This window comes from Acanthochromis polyacanthus, chromosome 21, assembly GCF_021347895.1.
Source record: "Acanthochromis polyacanthus isolate Apoly-LR-REF ecotype Palm Island chromosome 21, KAUST_Apoly_ChrSc, whole genome shotgun sequence".
Classification (NCBI taxonomy): Eukaryota; Metazoa; Chordata; class Actinopteri; family Pomacentridae; genus Acanthochromis; species Acanthochromis polyacanthus.
Genome location: NC_067133.1, coordinates 4,397,067 through 4,413,153, shown reverse-complemented (window position 1 = coordinate 4,413,153; position 16,087 = coordinate 4,397,067). Strand labels below are relative to the sequence as shown.

General features: G+C 39.1%; 2 protein-coding genes across 2 annotated transcripts; one reads left to right on the top strand and one right to left on the bottom strand.

Annotated features, from left to right (window-relative positions):
- Positions 1-452: 452 nt before the first annotated feature.
- Positions 453-8,243, top strand: LOC110953112 (germ cell-specific gene 1-like protein). The gene is made up of 5 exons (XM_051941254.1): positions 453-1,026; positions 5,024-5,071; positions 5,175-5,339; positions 5,418-5,529; positions 6,917-8,243. The coding sequence occupies exons 1-5, from the start codon at positions 678-680 to the stop codon at positions 7,383-7,385; spliced, it is 1,143 nt and encodes a 380-aa protein (XP_051797214.1). The 5' UTR covers positions 453-677; the 3' UTR covers positions 7,386-8,243.
- Positions 8,244-8,360: 117 nt separating this feature from the next.
- LOC110953119 (epithelial membrane protein 2-like) lies at positions 8,361-15,312 on the bottom strand. Its single transcript, XM_022196968.2, has 5 exons — positions 15,202-15,312; positions 13,546-13,633; positions 12,390-12,492; positions 11,311-11,451; positions 8,361-10,485 (listed from the first exon to the last, which is right to left on the bottom strand). The coding sequence occupies exons 2-5, from the start codon at positions 13,621-13,623 to the stop codon at positions 10,325-10,327; spliced, it is 483 nt and encodes a 160-aa protein (XP_022052660.1). The 5' UTR covers positions 13,624-13,633; positions 15,202-15,312; the 3' UTR covers positions 8,361-10,324.
- Between the last annotated feature and the right edge of the window lie 775 nt (positions 15,313-16,087).

Sequence of the window (16,087 nt, the reverse complement as noted above, 5' to 3'; positions counted from 1 at the left end):
ACACTCAGTTCTGACTTTATGTATTTAAACTTGGCGGTTTGCCCTCCTGTTGTTCTCATTTACAGGCACCAAAAAATATTGTTTCCTTGTCTGAAAAAATCCAAAAATTCAGCAAAAAACATTCCCTAAGTTTCTGAAAATTTGCAAAACCTTCTGGAAGAAAATTCCTATAAGTTTTATTTAAAAAAATCCCCCAAGTTTGGCAAGAAAATTCTTGTAAATATTTTCAAAAAATGAGTAAAAATACTGTAAGAACATTCACATAAAAATCAACCATAATCCAGCGAAATTCTCTGGATTATGGTTGTTTTTTTGTGAATATTCTTAAAGAAACATTTTTAACATTTCTTTTTTTTTTTAACCAAAAATTCTCATAAATATTGAAAATGTAGACATCAGAAGTTTCACTGGGAAAATGTATATTTTTTTCCACAGTTATTTTTGCACAAATTTTAAGTCAATTTGACCCGCGGGACAAAAATTCAGCAAAAAAATTCACAGAATTTCTGAAAATTTGTAAAACTTTCAGGAAAAAAATTCAAATAATTCCTTTAAAGTTTCCCTTAAAAGTTTGAAAATATGAAAATATGCATTTTTCCCACATTGTCAAATGGAAAACAGGTCAGTTTTGATCTGCAGGACAACATGAGGTTCAAGAGCTTGCACACTGACAGTCCATGCCTCTCTCTGCTCTGCCATTCCAGCCCTACCCCTCATTTGACCCTTGCACAATGGCGTTCCTGCAGCGGATGCGTTCCCCTCGTTTCTCCTTCATCCAGACGGTCGTGTCCCTCCTGCTGAGCACCGTGGCCCTCATGTCCTCCTACTGGTGCGTGGGGAAGCAGAAGGTGCCCAAGCCGCTCTGCTCGCCCACCAAACACAGCAACTGCATCCCAGTTCCCGGCATGTCCAACTCCTCCAAGATCCAGTTCTTCTGGGAGACCGGAGACGACCGCTTCGTCTTCCCCACCTTTCACACCGGCCTGTTCATCACCTGCGAGGAGAACATCTACACAGACGAATGGGGTGAGAGACCGGGAGAATAAGTGGAAATGTCACCGATCTGAATTATTTAGAACACAGCTAGACTCTTCTGTGTTTGCCCGATGGTGTAACAAGTTGCCAAAATCTGTACGATCTGCAGTCTCTCTCGGTCTTTAACCCTCGTGTCGTCCTGTGGGTCAAATTGACTCGTTTTAAAGTTTGAAAATGTGGGGGGAAAAAAATATTTTCACAGTGAAACGTCTGATGTCCACATTTTCAACATTTTTGGGTAATTTTTTGAACTTTTTTTTGTGGAAAAAGAGAAATATTAAAAATGTTTCTTCAGAACATTCACAAAAAATCAACCAAAATCCAGGAAAATTCCCTGGATTATGGTTTTACTGCTATATATGTAATCACTTTAGATATTTTTAGGATTTTTTTGGAAGATTTTTACAAATTTTTTGAAAATATTTGCAAGAATTTTCTTGCCAAATTTGGGGGATTTTTAAAAAATACAACTTTTAAGCAATTATTGGAATTTTCTTGCCATATTTGTTTTTTTAAAAATACAACTTTTAATCAATTATTGGAATTTTATTCCTGAAGGTTTTGCAAATTTTCAGAAATTTGGGGAATTTTTTGCTGAATTTTTGGACTTTTTTCAGGCAAGGAAACAATATTTTTTTGGCACCTTTAAATGAGGACAACAGGAGGGTTAAGAAAATACTAAAAACCCAGCTCTTCACTGAACACCTTTGCTTTTGACAGACAGCAAATAAAATTTAAAATAAAAATCCTATTACGTCTGCACCGCCTGTAGGCACTACGGTCCAATTATGACTCATGAACTTGGTTTATGGCTCTTATCCAGGGTGTTTTCTCCAGACTAGATCTTTGCTTGGGATTGATTTCTGTAAAAGGAGACAATTTGCCTGAAAACCAGCCGATCAGAAGTGAAGGTCAAAGTTGCTCAGTGTCTTCTAAAAGCCTAGACATGGATTGAACAGGCAGAGAAAGTTTGTAAACGACAGAACACTGGATTCGTACAAAGAAATATAAAGAGAAGCGCTGATAGCACTCGGTAGTACGTGTTTGCCTTATTCAATCGGTATCATCGTGAGGGATTTCATCAGTGTGCCGCTGATTATTCGTGCTGATGGGGTTGTTTTTGCAGTAGAGGATATTCCCAAGGTGAGCTGAGAGTCTGTGCCGAAATAGGAAGTGAAGCAAATTGCATCATAACTGTGGCACTAGTACGACAGGAGATAAAAGCAGGTCAGAGGCAGAGAGAAAGTCCAAGGTGGTGATGTGAATTGAGATGTCAGGTGCGTTCGTTTGCGTCCGTAAATATACGATTGTGTGCTTGTGTGTGTGTTTGGGTGCGTGCTCGGCACAAAGAGGATTATCATCAGTGTGCGTTCTGCTCGCGGAGATTTAGACTTCAACAGCATGACTCAATTATGGATTAAAACCCAGAGAGAGAAAGCTTAATAGGATTCGCAAACATCGGTTGGGCTTTCACCGTCTCATTTGCGGCAGATTTTAAAGCGACTCTGAATGATACTGAACTCCAGCCAGATAATTCCAATATGCCCCGTTAAGTAAATCAGTCAGCAATTTGTAACGAATAGTTTGGATTTTAAGCGCTGGCTGTGATGAGATGAAACACTAATATGGGTTTGACACTAATCTGCCCAATCACTGATGTATAAATGGAGATATTTTGAATATTATGTGATAAATTGTGTTTGTTCTGATCTACTGATGCATACAGAATGCTTTTCTTAAACATGCTTTGACTGATATATTAACAGTACATCCTGAGTACTTGTAGGTGAAATCTGACATCTACGGTTAAGCCCAAAATTATTAGCGATGTCCGATATCAGAAGGCCAAAGGGTGTGGTGGGAGAGTCTGAAATGAATTCAAGAACCACCACCAGGACCATCCTCGTGAATATTAGTAGTTCTTCTAACAGCATCTGGTAACAGACTCTCCAGCCGACTCTGAACAAAGCTGGTCTCCATCAACACAGACTAAAGGAACTTCCTTTCTCCAAGACAGACGCACAAAAAAAAGCTCACCCAGACAAACAAGAAGAAAGCTTTTGCTCATCAGTTCTGTGATCAAACGGGATGAAAATGGAGTTGTTTGGACACAGAGATGTGGGAATATAATGCTGGGAATGACCTGCTCCACATGATGTCGTTTCCTCCTGAAGAAAAGACTGAAAGACTCCAAGGCTTTCTGACTTATTTAATATAAAGTAGTGTGTGAGTCAAGTGTGGATTTATGGCATGACTACAATATCTTTATAAGTAACTTTCGATTTCAATTTTACTCAATTGTATATATTATATTTTAGAAGAATCTCTGTGTAAAAATGCCATGTGGTGTTTGGTTCTGGCGGCCATGTTGATTTTTGGCCTGAAAACAATAAAAATGTCAATTATGTTAGAAAAAGTCCCGTATTTATACACCCCCTGCCAGAAGTTTTAGGACACTGTCTCATTCAAATAAAGTAGAACCTGTCCTACAACTTTTGACAGGGTATATCTACCAAATTTGGTACACATATGCAGCACATCAGGCTGAACAAAAAAGTCAGTGGCAGCCACATTCCAACCCCAACAGGAAGTGAGCTATTTTGCGTTGAATGTCAGATTTTGCCCATTTTTCATTTTTTTTCTAGAGCGAACTCCTCCTAGGGGGAAACTCCAATTCACCTCAAATTCGGCCAGTACATACAGGAGGCCTTAATGATCCAAAGTTATTAAAATCTTTTTCCAAAGTCAAAGGGCGTGTCTGTGGCGGTCTCTGGAATTTTGATCCTTCGCCATGAAATTTCAAATGCTGTGTAAATGCCCTGAACATGCTCCAATCTGCCTGAAACTTTACATGTATGATCAGAGTCCTGCCCTGATCACATCCATATGATGAAATACACCCCCTGTCAAAGGTTGTAGGACAGGTTCTACTTTATTTGAATGAGACAGTGTCCTAAAACTTTTGATAGGGGGTGTATATATTGACCCCTCTGTATTTAAAAGGTGACTAAACGTAAATGCTGACCAGAGTATTTTGTCTCTGCAGGTTTAACAGTCACTTTTACAATGTTATCTGTTTCTGTAATTCTTCATTTACATGCAGGACATATTCATCACATTCAGCTCAGTCATTCAGAGCATATCAATGCATGACATCGGTGTCCCTGAGAGCTCAATCGGTTCCAAATAGAGAATAAATAGAAGAAAAACATCTGTGCAGAGGGTGGAAAATAATTCAATACGGTGCAGAAGGTCAAACTCAAGCATGTTTTCACCAAGTTTACATTGAATATGTGCTTCCTGAGTGTTATTTTTTTTCTGAATGCTGCACGTGTGGACAAGTTGGTGCAAAAGTTTTCTCCGTTTTCTTCCATTTTGCCGATTTGCATCGGCTTTCTTAAGTCGCAGTGCGTTAATTGAGGTTCGTATACGGAGCCCAGATTATTTCGGCTGCTGTGTAAACAAGCCGCAAAGAAGCTTAGCCTGTGACTGAAACAGGCTTTTACTGTGTTGTTTTTTGTTAATACACGTATTTTGTGAGTGAAAATTACAATATTTTTATGCTCAAATTGTTACGTCGACTGAAGAAAAATCTCCGGAATGAAAAACAAAACAAAGTCTCATTTTTTTGGTGCAGCTAATATTGTTTCTGCAGGCCCCATCTGTCCAGATTTTATAATCTTATAATCTCTGCTCAGGTTACTTCAGGTCATGAAAACACACGAGATAAACTGTTACCCAATCTGGTTATTTGTACAGTAATTAGATTGTGGTGTTTATTTTAATTTGGAATACATGGTGGGGTTCTGACCTCATTTACTGGACAGAAGCATCGCTGTGATGCAGAGAGAATCCACACTGATGATTCGCTGTGTGAAGGTTACCTTACATGTCAGCAGCTCAGGCGTTTTCTCAAATATTTTCCCATACAAATAGTAATTTTTTGGTTAATTCACTCCTGCTTTTCCATTTCTCTTCTGATTTCCAGAGGAGAAGTGCCGGGGATTTTACACTTTGACTCCACGGTGTGAAAAAGGTGAAGTTTTTTTCTGCATTTTTGTGGGCGTTTAGCTGACCTGATTGTTTGAAATCCATTCCTTCATGTGTTTGTTCTCAGCCTCTTCTCCCTCCCTCCGCAGCAATGATGTGGCTTTCGCTGTCACTGGAGCTCACGTACATCGGGCTGCTGTTGATCAGCTGCGTGCTGCTGTCCGTCCAGTTGTGTATCAGGGCCTGGTTTCCCTCTACGCAGCGCTGGGGGCAGATGCTCAACGCTTTTGCAGCTGTTTTTACCGTCCTGGGAGGTAGATAGATAACTGAAACACAGCATGTAACGACCAGGATTGTCACCAGTCTCAGTATGTGTTCTCCGTCTGTCTCAGGTCTGCTCGGGATGGTAGGTCACATGATGTTCATGCAGGTGTTTCAGACCACCGCCTCAATGGGGCCAGAAGATTTTAAGCCTCACAGCTATGGCTACTCCTGGGCTTTCTAGTAAGTTCATTGAATGTTTTACAATATACACTCAAAGAAAGTTGTGCACTCTAATATTTCGTTGGACCACCTTTAGCTTTGAGAACGGCACTCATTCGTCGTTTCGAAAAGCTTCCGCAAAGTCACAGCATTTATTTCTGTCCAAAAATGCATTAATTTTCTACCAAGCTCTTATATTGATGATGGGAGAGTCGGAAGTCTTCTCCAGAACATCCCAAAGATTCTCAATGGGGCTGAGGTCTGAACTCTGTGGAGGACAATCCATCTCATGCTCTCTGATCCACTCATTCACAAACCGTTCAAAAGTTTGTGGTCACCCAGACAATTTCTTGTTTTCCATTAAAACTCCCACTTTTATTCATGTGCTAGCATAACTGCACAAAAGTTTTCTAACCATCAGTGAGCCTTTCAACACCATTAGCTTACACAATGTAGCATTAGAACACAGGAGTGATGGAAATGTTCCTCTGTACCCCTATGGAGATATTCCATTAAACATTTCCAGCTAGAACAGTCACTTACCACATTAACAGAGTCTATATAACACATGTATGCAAAAACCCACACATTGCACCATCGTAGCTCATTCTATATCTTTGTCAAGAGTTTCTTAGAATTACAGAAAAAAGAAAATAAAAATAATAATGAAGACAAAATTAATTAATTAAATAAATTAATAGAAATCAATAAATAAATTACAGCTAAGTAAATAAATAAATGCAGAAATGAAAAATTTTAAGTTAGGTAAGTATTTTAATATTTTGAAGTAACATAGCAAAGAAGAAAATTCTACTTCTACTACTACTAATAATAATGAAAATACATTTATAAAAATGGTACATAAATGATGGTTAGGTAAGTAAATGCAGAGATGAAAATGTTTAAATTAGGTAAGTATTTTAATATTTTGAATTAACAGCAAAAAAGAACATTCTACTACTAATACTAATAATAATAATAATTAAAACGCATTTATAAATATGGTACATAAATGATGGTTTGGTAAATAAATAAATGCAGAGATGAAAATTTTAAAGTAGGTAATATCAAAATGAAGCATATAAAATACAAGTTAACAAAAGAGTTCAGTATTTTTTGTTTGTTAAATCTTCCACTTTTAAAATGTAACATCTCACTGGACAGAAGTGTTGATCTCCATACCACTCAGCTACAGATTTTAGGGAGGCACTGATGGGAAGGGGAGTTTCAGGAGGTGTTTTTACTTTTTGAAAACATTGAAAACAAGAAGAAGAAAAAGAGACAAAATCGTGCTCTTCCAGTTTTCCAAGTTGCTGCCTTTCCCCTTAAGTCTGAACAAGTCAAACAGACCCACAGCCTCTAAAAACACAATCACATGTCTCTGTCCGTCCTCCTCTGTGTCCGTCAGCGTGGCCTGGTTTGGCTTCACCCTCTGCATGGCGGCCGGCGTCTCCACCCTGAACAACTACACCAAGAAGGTCCTGATGGTGGGCCCCAGGCGTAACTCCGGGCTCAACCCCTGCAGCTTTAACTTCATGGGCCTCCTGCCGCCGGCTCCTCATTACACCCCTCCAACCCCAGGTGTCACCCTGGTGCCTCCCCTGTCCCCCCCGCGGATCTCCCATTTGTCCCCGTACTACGAGCCCCCCGCAGCAGAGCTAAAGCCCTCCACTCCAAAGCTCACGCACTCCCACTCCCTTCCTCTCCCCCACTCCGACTCCTTCCCCCCTCCGCCCTCCCATCATGCACCTGCATCGCCGTTCCACCGTCTCTCCCTGCCGTCTCCCTCGCCCACGCCGTCGGCCTCCGTCTATATGACCCTGCCGCCACACCAGGAGAATCATTACGAGAGAGAAGAGGATTACAGCCCGCTCTGAACTGTTCATTAAGGCTGGAGGCTGTTAGCAGATATGCATCAATCTGAGCAAACTGGTTTGACCCTCTTAACGTCATAACCCACTGACCAGTTTAAGAGGCCTGTTTTCTCTTGAATAATAGCCAAAATTGCATAGTTTACAGGAAAAACTCCTCGGATTTTCCACTAACAACATGGGTGACATGCTGTTCCATCAAGAGAACTAATCAAAGTTCGGCCTAGCAGACAGAAGATGACAAGAGGGAGGAAAAAATATATTGGATCAATATGATTTTAAAAACTGCATAAAGAGGTACAAGTTGTCAGTAAAGATAAATGAAGAATTGCTTTTTTTTCCCCCTCAGTTTTTAAAAAATGTTAATTAAACTTCAACTTTTCTCTTTCTTGATTTGGGTCAGTGTATAATTGCAGGACTTTTTGTAACATAGTTAACAGGTATCATAGTTTCGCTGGATTTTGGTTGATTTTTATGTGAATGTCCTTCAGAAAGCTTTTTCAAATTTCCTTTCTTCCACCAAAAAATGTTCAAAGAAAATTCCAATAATTCCTTAAAAGTTTTATTTTAGAAAAATCCCCCAAATTTGGCAAGAAGATTCTTGTAAATATTTTCCAAAAATTTGTAAAAATCTTCCAAAAAAATCCTAAAAATATCTAAAGTCCTATCCTTTAAGAACATTCACAAAAAAATCAACCATAATCCAGTGAATTTTGCTGAATTTTGGTAGATTTTTTTGTGAATGTTCTTAAGAAACCTTTTTTTAATTTCTTTTCTCGAACCAAAAAATGTTCAAAGATTTCCCAAAAATGTTGAAAATGTGCACATCAGAAGTTTCACCGTGAAAATGTATGTATTTTTCCACATTTTCAAACTTTAAAATCAATTTTGACCCGCAGGACAACATGAGGGTTAAACTTCTGCTCTGACGTAACTCCTACTCACGGCAAGCGTAGAAGAAACGGCAGCGACTGCAAGGACTGGTTGAAAATCAAGTTTTAATATCGTAAAAATCATTTTCATCGTCATTCAAGTGACACGTAATAGTAACAAAAATAAAACAGTATCAGACATATAGAACTGTGGGGAACAAATCCTATTTACACATTACATCTCACACTTCAAGAGTCGAGGCGGCTGCCTTTCTACCTCTCTGTGTGAGTTAAGGTATTTGAGGAAGCTGATTTAATCAAATGAAAGCTTATGAAGGCATGACACAGTGCAGGAATATGGCAGGATTTACAATCACAAGTGAAATTTATTAGCTGAGTTATGGTGAGTTCAGTATGCTTCAAATGTTTGCTGCATTTGGAATAATTAAAAATCTGTGTTACTATAATGCAGTGTAATAATTTGGAGGTAAGCTGACAGTCATTAATGAATACTAATAGACACAGCAATGCCTTGACCTTGAATATGAATTAGAAGCTCATTCAACCACTCAATCTACAGTGAAAATTAGAGCCACATATATTCTGTTAACCCTCCAGTTGTCTTCATTTACCAAAATAAAAATTGTTCCTTTGTCTAAAAAGAAATCCAAAAAAAACTCAGCAAAATATTCCCCAGATTTATAAAATTTGTAAAATCTTGAGGAAGAAAATTTTTTAAAAAGTTTCCCATAAAAGTTTTATTTATAAAAAAAATCCCAAAATTTAGCAAGAAATAAAAATTAAAAATATATTTTTAAAAAATAACTATTTTCAAAAAATAAATAAAAGATCTTCCAATAAAAATCCTAAAAATATTTAAAGTGATTCCATATGTATCAGTAAAAGTTCAAATATTTTCTTTAAGAACATTCAGAAAAAAATCGACCAAAATCCAGCGAATTTCGCTGGATTTTGGTTGATTTTTTTTCTGAATGTTCATAAAGAATCATAATTTTTAGCATTTCTTTTTTTTTGCACTAAAAAATGTTCAAAAATTCCCCCAAAAATGTTGAAAATGTAGAAGTTTTCACTGTGAAAATATGTTTTTTCCCACATTTTCAAACGTTAAAACTTCAAAACCGCAGGACAAGAGGAGGGTTGAACTTTGAGTTGTCACCTGGTGCCTGATTTTGAGTTTTCCTTGACATAAAAAAAGACTTTCCCACCAAACTGATACAGAAAAATTCACGGGAATACATTAAGCAGGACATTCTCCTGACTTTTTTTTCTAAATTAAACCTACATCTGTGTAAATTCTTTGGCTTGGTCTGGTGTCTTCCTCACAAAAAATATTACAAAACAAACTGTATTGTGTCATCGTTGGGTCAGTTTTTAGCATAGTACAGTTTTATGAGATTACACAGAAATATGAAAGAATGTAAAGACTAAACAGGCCCAGCTTTAACATGTGAAGCCATCAGGTTGTAATTACACTCTTGTTTATTTAGTGGCACGTTATACGAAGTAAGACCAGAGCAGATAGACGAAATGAAACGTATGAACTAAGAAAAAAATATTGCAAAAAATAATCAACAAAAATCCAAAACTCGCCCCTTTTAATCTAACACTCTATCGTGTAAATGTACATTGCAAAAAAAAAAAAAAAAACAGAAATAAAAAGACCACAGATTTTACTCTTCAACCTGCTTCTCTTCAAAGCCAGGAATATCGACAGATCTTAATTTATCATAGCATCTTATAAACACGACGGCCTTTTCCTTTCAGTAAACAAAAATATTCTTAATCCTTAAGAGGCCCTCGAAAAATCCAGCCCAGTTAAAAATGAACCCAAATACAAAACGTGATTGACTGAGTCTGCTGTTTGCAGCAGAAATAATCACAAATTCTCAAACCCTGATTATCTGAAAGCAGAGTCAATTAAACGCTGGTATGTATTTGAGAGGATCAGCGTTTATCTACGCTAGCAGCTCAAATCTGACACAGATCTCAGCCGAAAGAGTAGATCCAGCAGAGGATTTTTGGGGCTGGCCGGAGCTAACTCTAGTGTCCTTCTCATGCGGTCTTCTTACGTAGCACGAAGTAAGTGATGCAGGAGAAGAACGTGAGGGCGAAGGCGATCCACGCCAGGATGTAGCAGTGGCCGTACCAACCGTTACGCTCATCGAGGTGGAAGCGGTCTGTGTAGATGGAGGCTGCGATCATGATGCACAGGCCTAAAGCGAAGGAGATGCGAAGATCAGTGAGGAGAGAGCAAAAAAGATAGGCCAGGGGTGTCAAACATGCGGCCCACGGACCAAAACCGGGCCTCCAGAGGGTCCAATCCAGCAGATTGTTACTTAGTAAAACCGCAAATTTAAAATAATTTCTCGATCATGACGAGTTGTTTTGATCATAAAGTAAAACACTAGATTGCTCGTGGTTCTTTTGTGTCTCTTTTTTGTAATATTTTGTCTTGTTTTTATTTTTTTTAGTCTGACTTTTGCAGTTTTGATTCTTGCTTTTGTCGTTTCCTTTTTGTCTTGTGTTTTTTTGTCATTTTGTGTTTTGCTTTATTCGCCGTGTTGTGTGTCGTTTTTGTTGTTGTTTTTATCACGCTTGTGTAGTTTGACTATTTTTGTCATTTCGGTTCCTATTTGTCATCTCATGTCTCGTTTGTGTCATTTGTGTATTTTTTTGTCTTGTTTTGTTCACTTTTTTTTCACTTTGTAAGTTTTTAAGGAAATTTTTGCAATATTTTATATCTTTTCTGTTGCTTTTTGTCTTTCTTTTGTTGTTTGCCTCATGTTTTTGTCTTTTTGTGTCTTTTTTTGCCTCATTTGTGTCAATTGCGTGATCTTTTTTTGCCCATTTTTTTTTGTCTTTTTTCGTTTTGTGTCTTTCGTCTCATTTTTTGTAATTTTCTTTCTCTATTATGCTGTGATTTTTACTGCTCCGGCCCACTTGAGATCAAACTGTCCTGAACGTGGCCCCTGAACTAAAATGAGTTTGACACCCCTGAGATAGACAATCAAATGGAAGATAGAGGGAATAATACTCACAGGCAAGTAGCTGAAATATACCAGAGATGGTGAACCTCTGTCCCTTGGGTAGGGTGAAGAGCTGAGCCAGGAACACAAAGATTCCCAGGATGGAGAATATGCAGGCGAGGACGGAGCTGGCCTGCACTGCCTGGAGGTAATCTGCAGGGGGAGCCAGAGAGAGAAGCACAGTGAGGAGTCTGCAGGCGAAACCGACACTCCCAGGAAACAGGAACATCACAGTGACAGTCTTTTATAAACTCCAGTCAGACAGTGGACATGACAAGAATGTTACTTTCAAACACCCCAAATGTCACACGAAGACAAACAACAGCTGCTTTGTAACAAAACTAACCATCAGTTCAGTTTATTTACATAGCACCAATTAGCAACATGTGTCTTCTCAAAGCACTTATTTGTAGATTCTCAAAGTAATTCTATGAGCTTCAGTAAAGATCAACTGTATTTCTCTAGAACATAGAGCACAAGGTAATAGTTTCCATTTTATCTCTCACACTGACCTATAACAGTCTTCATTTGCAATGCAAAACCATCAGTCTGGATAACTGTACTGTGCGCGCTCATCTGATTTACATTTGCATGCTTTGGGAGGCACTTTAAAATGAAATTGGCACTTTAGTTTGTATTTAATATGCATCACACAGCTCCCCAAAATATTATTACTCCTGATACTGATGCAAAGAATAGAGTTCAGGAAAGCTACTAATGCAATAGATCTGAAAAATCTAGATTGTTAATTAGCTTCTAACTGTAAGTGATGTGTTGCTGTGTGAACAGACAACTAGGATTTACAACAATTTAAATCACAGACTGGTCACAGTTAGAGAGTTGGTTGAATCTGATCAAACCTCACTTACAAAGCCGAGATGGTGAAGGTTTTTCGATCATTTAACGCTTAATCAATGAGACCTAAATATATTTCCTTACTTTATTTTGGGCATTTTTGTACAAACATGTCTGATTAAAAGGGAATAACATGGAATGTGGTCAAATCAGTGAGATATTGTTGCCTCATTTTACCTGAAATGATAATTACGTACGATTTTGCACGTTCAAGTGTCTTGAAATGTGTTACTCACTCTCTGGGTAGGTTGAGGGAAGGTCTGTGAGGTTCCACACATTATTTGTCATCATCCATCGGCCCCAGACGTCAGTGTAAATATCGTCCGTTACCCACCAGGCCTGATGAGAAAGGAAGAGACACAAAACTTCAGTGTTACAACTCAGCTGTCTCACAAGATAAAGACGAATGAATGGATGAAAACGAGGGGAGTCGGTGACAATGTGTTGGGTAAACACAGCAGCAGAGCCAGCAGGAAGGGACAAGACTCAGAAAGAGGACGAGACATTCCATGCACCATTCACTGCAACACAGGCAAGAATCTGACATATTTTCATGTGTGCATGCAGCGTTCACGCAGTGGCACCAGGTGGCCCGGTCCATCTGTCACCCAGAAATGTTAAATATGCGGCCCTGAGAAGAACACTGGACCACTCAGAGAGAAGGAATGAAGGCCTGCAGTGATGAGTCTTGGTTTTATCATCACGTTAGAGGTGTACATGACACTCACAGCGGGGAGGAAGTTAGAGACTATGATGTGGAAACGATGCCTTGAGGCTGTGAGATGTTTGCGGTGACAGTGCACCACCATGCATGTTAACCCTCCTGTTGTCCTCATTTATGGGCACCAAAAAATATTGTTTCTTTGTCTGACAAAATCCAAAAATTCTGCAAAAAAATTCCCCAAATTTCAGAAAAATTGCAAAACCTTTAGGAAGGAAATTCCAATAATTCCTTAAAATTTCCCTTAAAAGTTTTATTTTAAAAAAATATACATATTTGGCAAGAAAATTCTTGTAAATATTCTCAAAAAATGAGTAAAAATCTTCCAAAAAAATCCTAAAAATATCTAAAGTGATTACATATATATCAGTAAAACTTCTAATATTTTCAAAAAGAACATTCACATAAAAATCTACCAAAATCCAGCAAATTTCGCTGGATTTTGGTTGATTTTTATGTGAATGTTCTTAAAGAAACATTTTTAACTTTTCTTTTTTTCCACCCAAAAAATGTTCAACTATTTCCTAAAAATGTTGAAAATGTGGACATCAGAAGTTTCACCATGAAAACTTTTTTTTTTCCACATTTTCAAACTTTAAAACGGGTCAATTTTGCCCCGCAGGACGACACGAGGGTTAAACTGTTGCGATTAAAAATGCAGTCATACTTACATTGTCGATAGTCGCCACCAGGAGCAGGACGATGCCGATGATGTGAAGGGCAAAGATGGCACCGAGGAGGATCAGCATGTTGGCAGTGCTGCGGAGAGGAACAAAGAAAAGGCTTGTTTTTAACATTTAATAGACTTTTATTATGCTGGAGTGACATAACTGTGAGATTAGCTCAGAGCGGATTGAAAATAGACAATGAACACGGAAAACAGCCTGAAACAAAAGCTCCAAACTTCTTGCTTGCTTTCATAATAAAGGAAGCCATTAATATGAGCCCCAAGCACAAACACACACACACACACAGACACACACACACATCTTGGTGAAAACATTCATCCGGAGTAGCATGAAGGCCCAGAGCCTGGCACCCACTCAGGGCGTGGCCTCTTAACTTCTAATTACTTTGAGTTACAGCTAACTAGTAAAATGCCTACAAATAGAGCGCGAGATCATGTTCATATTGGGAGCTAATGCAGAGGCACTGATTGATATTTGAGCAGAAGTAGATCCATAAATCAAACCCCTGCCGGGCGAACATGTACTGTTGAAAGTAACAGAGGCAATTAAGGAGGGAAGTTCACAACGAGCGGATGAGTTTGGGCTTGTCTGACGCCTCCAAGTAAGCCGCCACTCCCTGATATAACCGGAGAGAACACATGCTTCTCCTCCACCTAGCTGCTCCACATGTGATCTCGGTGATTTGAATTACGACATGCGATTAAACACAAAAAAAGCCACAAACCGCTTACATAAAACTAGTTTACAACAATTCTTTGCCGCTCTTTTATTACACTTCCTGACTGTAATTGTCTCTTTGCATCATCCCCTCTACAGGTGACTCAGATCACAGATTGGATCAACTTATAATCTCATTTATACGTGAACGTTCTTAATTGTTTGCAGTATTTAGGCTGCTGCTGACTGGGTGTGAACAGAGGATGAGGCACATCTGGAATGTGCTGGTTCTCTCACTGGTAAAGGAGTGGTCAAGGGCTGGGTCGTCACACACTCACACGCAAACGCACACAAATACAGACGGCGGCGGCAAGCTGGTGCGCATGTGACCCCGCCTGACACATCTCCACAAGCATTTCCCACCTTTCATCTGATTGGAACCGCCAAAAATGAAGTGACAGATGAAATGTAAACGTCTGAGTAGTTTCAGCCTCAACTGCAAAAAACAAAGAAGCTAAAATGCACTCTCTGCACCAAAGTTTAATGAGAAACTTCTGATGCTTTAACTGAAAGCACACTTGCGGATACTTTGATCAGATCTCTCCTGAAATCCATCCAGAAAACGAGACAGGCCGACTCTTCCTGCAGGGTTTATTTTCCATTGCACGAAACTGAATACATCTGGCTGGGGCTAGGCCACAAACATAGCGCTGTGTCTTTAAAGAAAAGAGCATCCAAACTATTTGCCTCACCACAAACTGGTGGCAGGGAGTATCAGAAAGCAGCTGAACCTGCTGAATAGCAAATTAAAGAAGGCGAAAAGGTAGTATCACACGCCTACTTTTACCGTTTATTCCATCATTAGCAGCTTTTCTTCAGTTTTAAATTTTAAAAAATGCACAAACTGTAGGGCACATTCTATTCAAACACAGCTCTATAGAAGTAATAGATGTAGGAAAAAGAAAAGAAGAGTTGACTTACTGTTAGGTCGCTGTTTGTCTCTTCAAGTCTAATTCCTGCTGCTCTCAAGGATACTAATTTCAGACTCGTCAGCCTAAATGCACAAACACTAGAAACTACCATCCGCCCACTTTATACCCGTGCCCCTCTTTTTAAAGTCCACACCCCAGACAAGCCTCTCGCTTGGTTGATCACATAATCTCTACTTTCCCCCCCCCCCCCCCTCCTTTTCCTCCTCCTACTCTACTGTTGCTTCCTCTCCGTCTATTTTACGCTCATAACAAAGGCTCAAACGGACTTGTTTTTCCTTCACGTCTTTGTTCGTGTTGACGGTGGTGACTTCTCTGGGAGGACAGTTGATGACTCATGTCGTTTGGGAGTGGAGTGCAGGGGGGGTTACTTCTATAAAACATGAACATTATTGACAATACTCTACGCCTGGTGCATGGCAACAGACTACAGCTGACCTAATCACATTGTTGCTGTTGTGCGTGTAAACAGTGGAACCTCCGTCTTTTCCCGCTTTGTTACGGAGGAAAAAGTTTCAGGATGAAGGAATGCTGTTGGTTGCCATCGAGGAATAATAGGTGGGGGCAAATGAGTTCAAGGCCGCTGCTTAAGTGAAAAAAGCAGGGGGTAGAAGAAGGGAGGAACTCGAATGTAAAGTGTTGGGAGGGAGGGATATTTCACACTACTATAAGTTCATTAAGTCTTACTCATCAGCATGGCTTCATTGGCAACGGGGACTTACATAACACAAAGGATCCAGTGATTCTCGAGCAGATCACATGGGATTAGTTAGTCTGAGGGAGAATCTTTTCCCTTTTAATCCACTGATATCACATTCCATAATTCTTTATTAACGCATAATCACATTTACTTGTTCACCATTGCGATCTCTGATGCC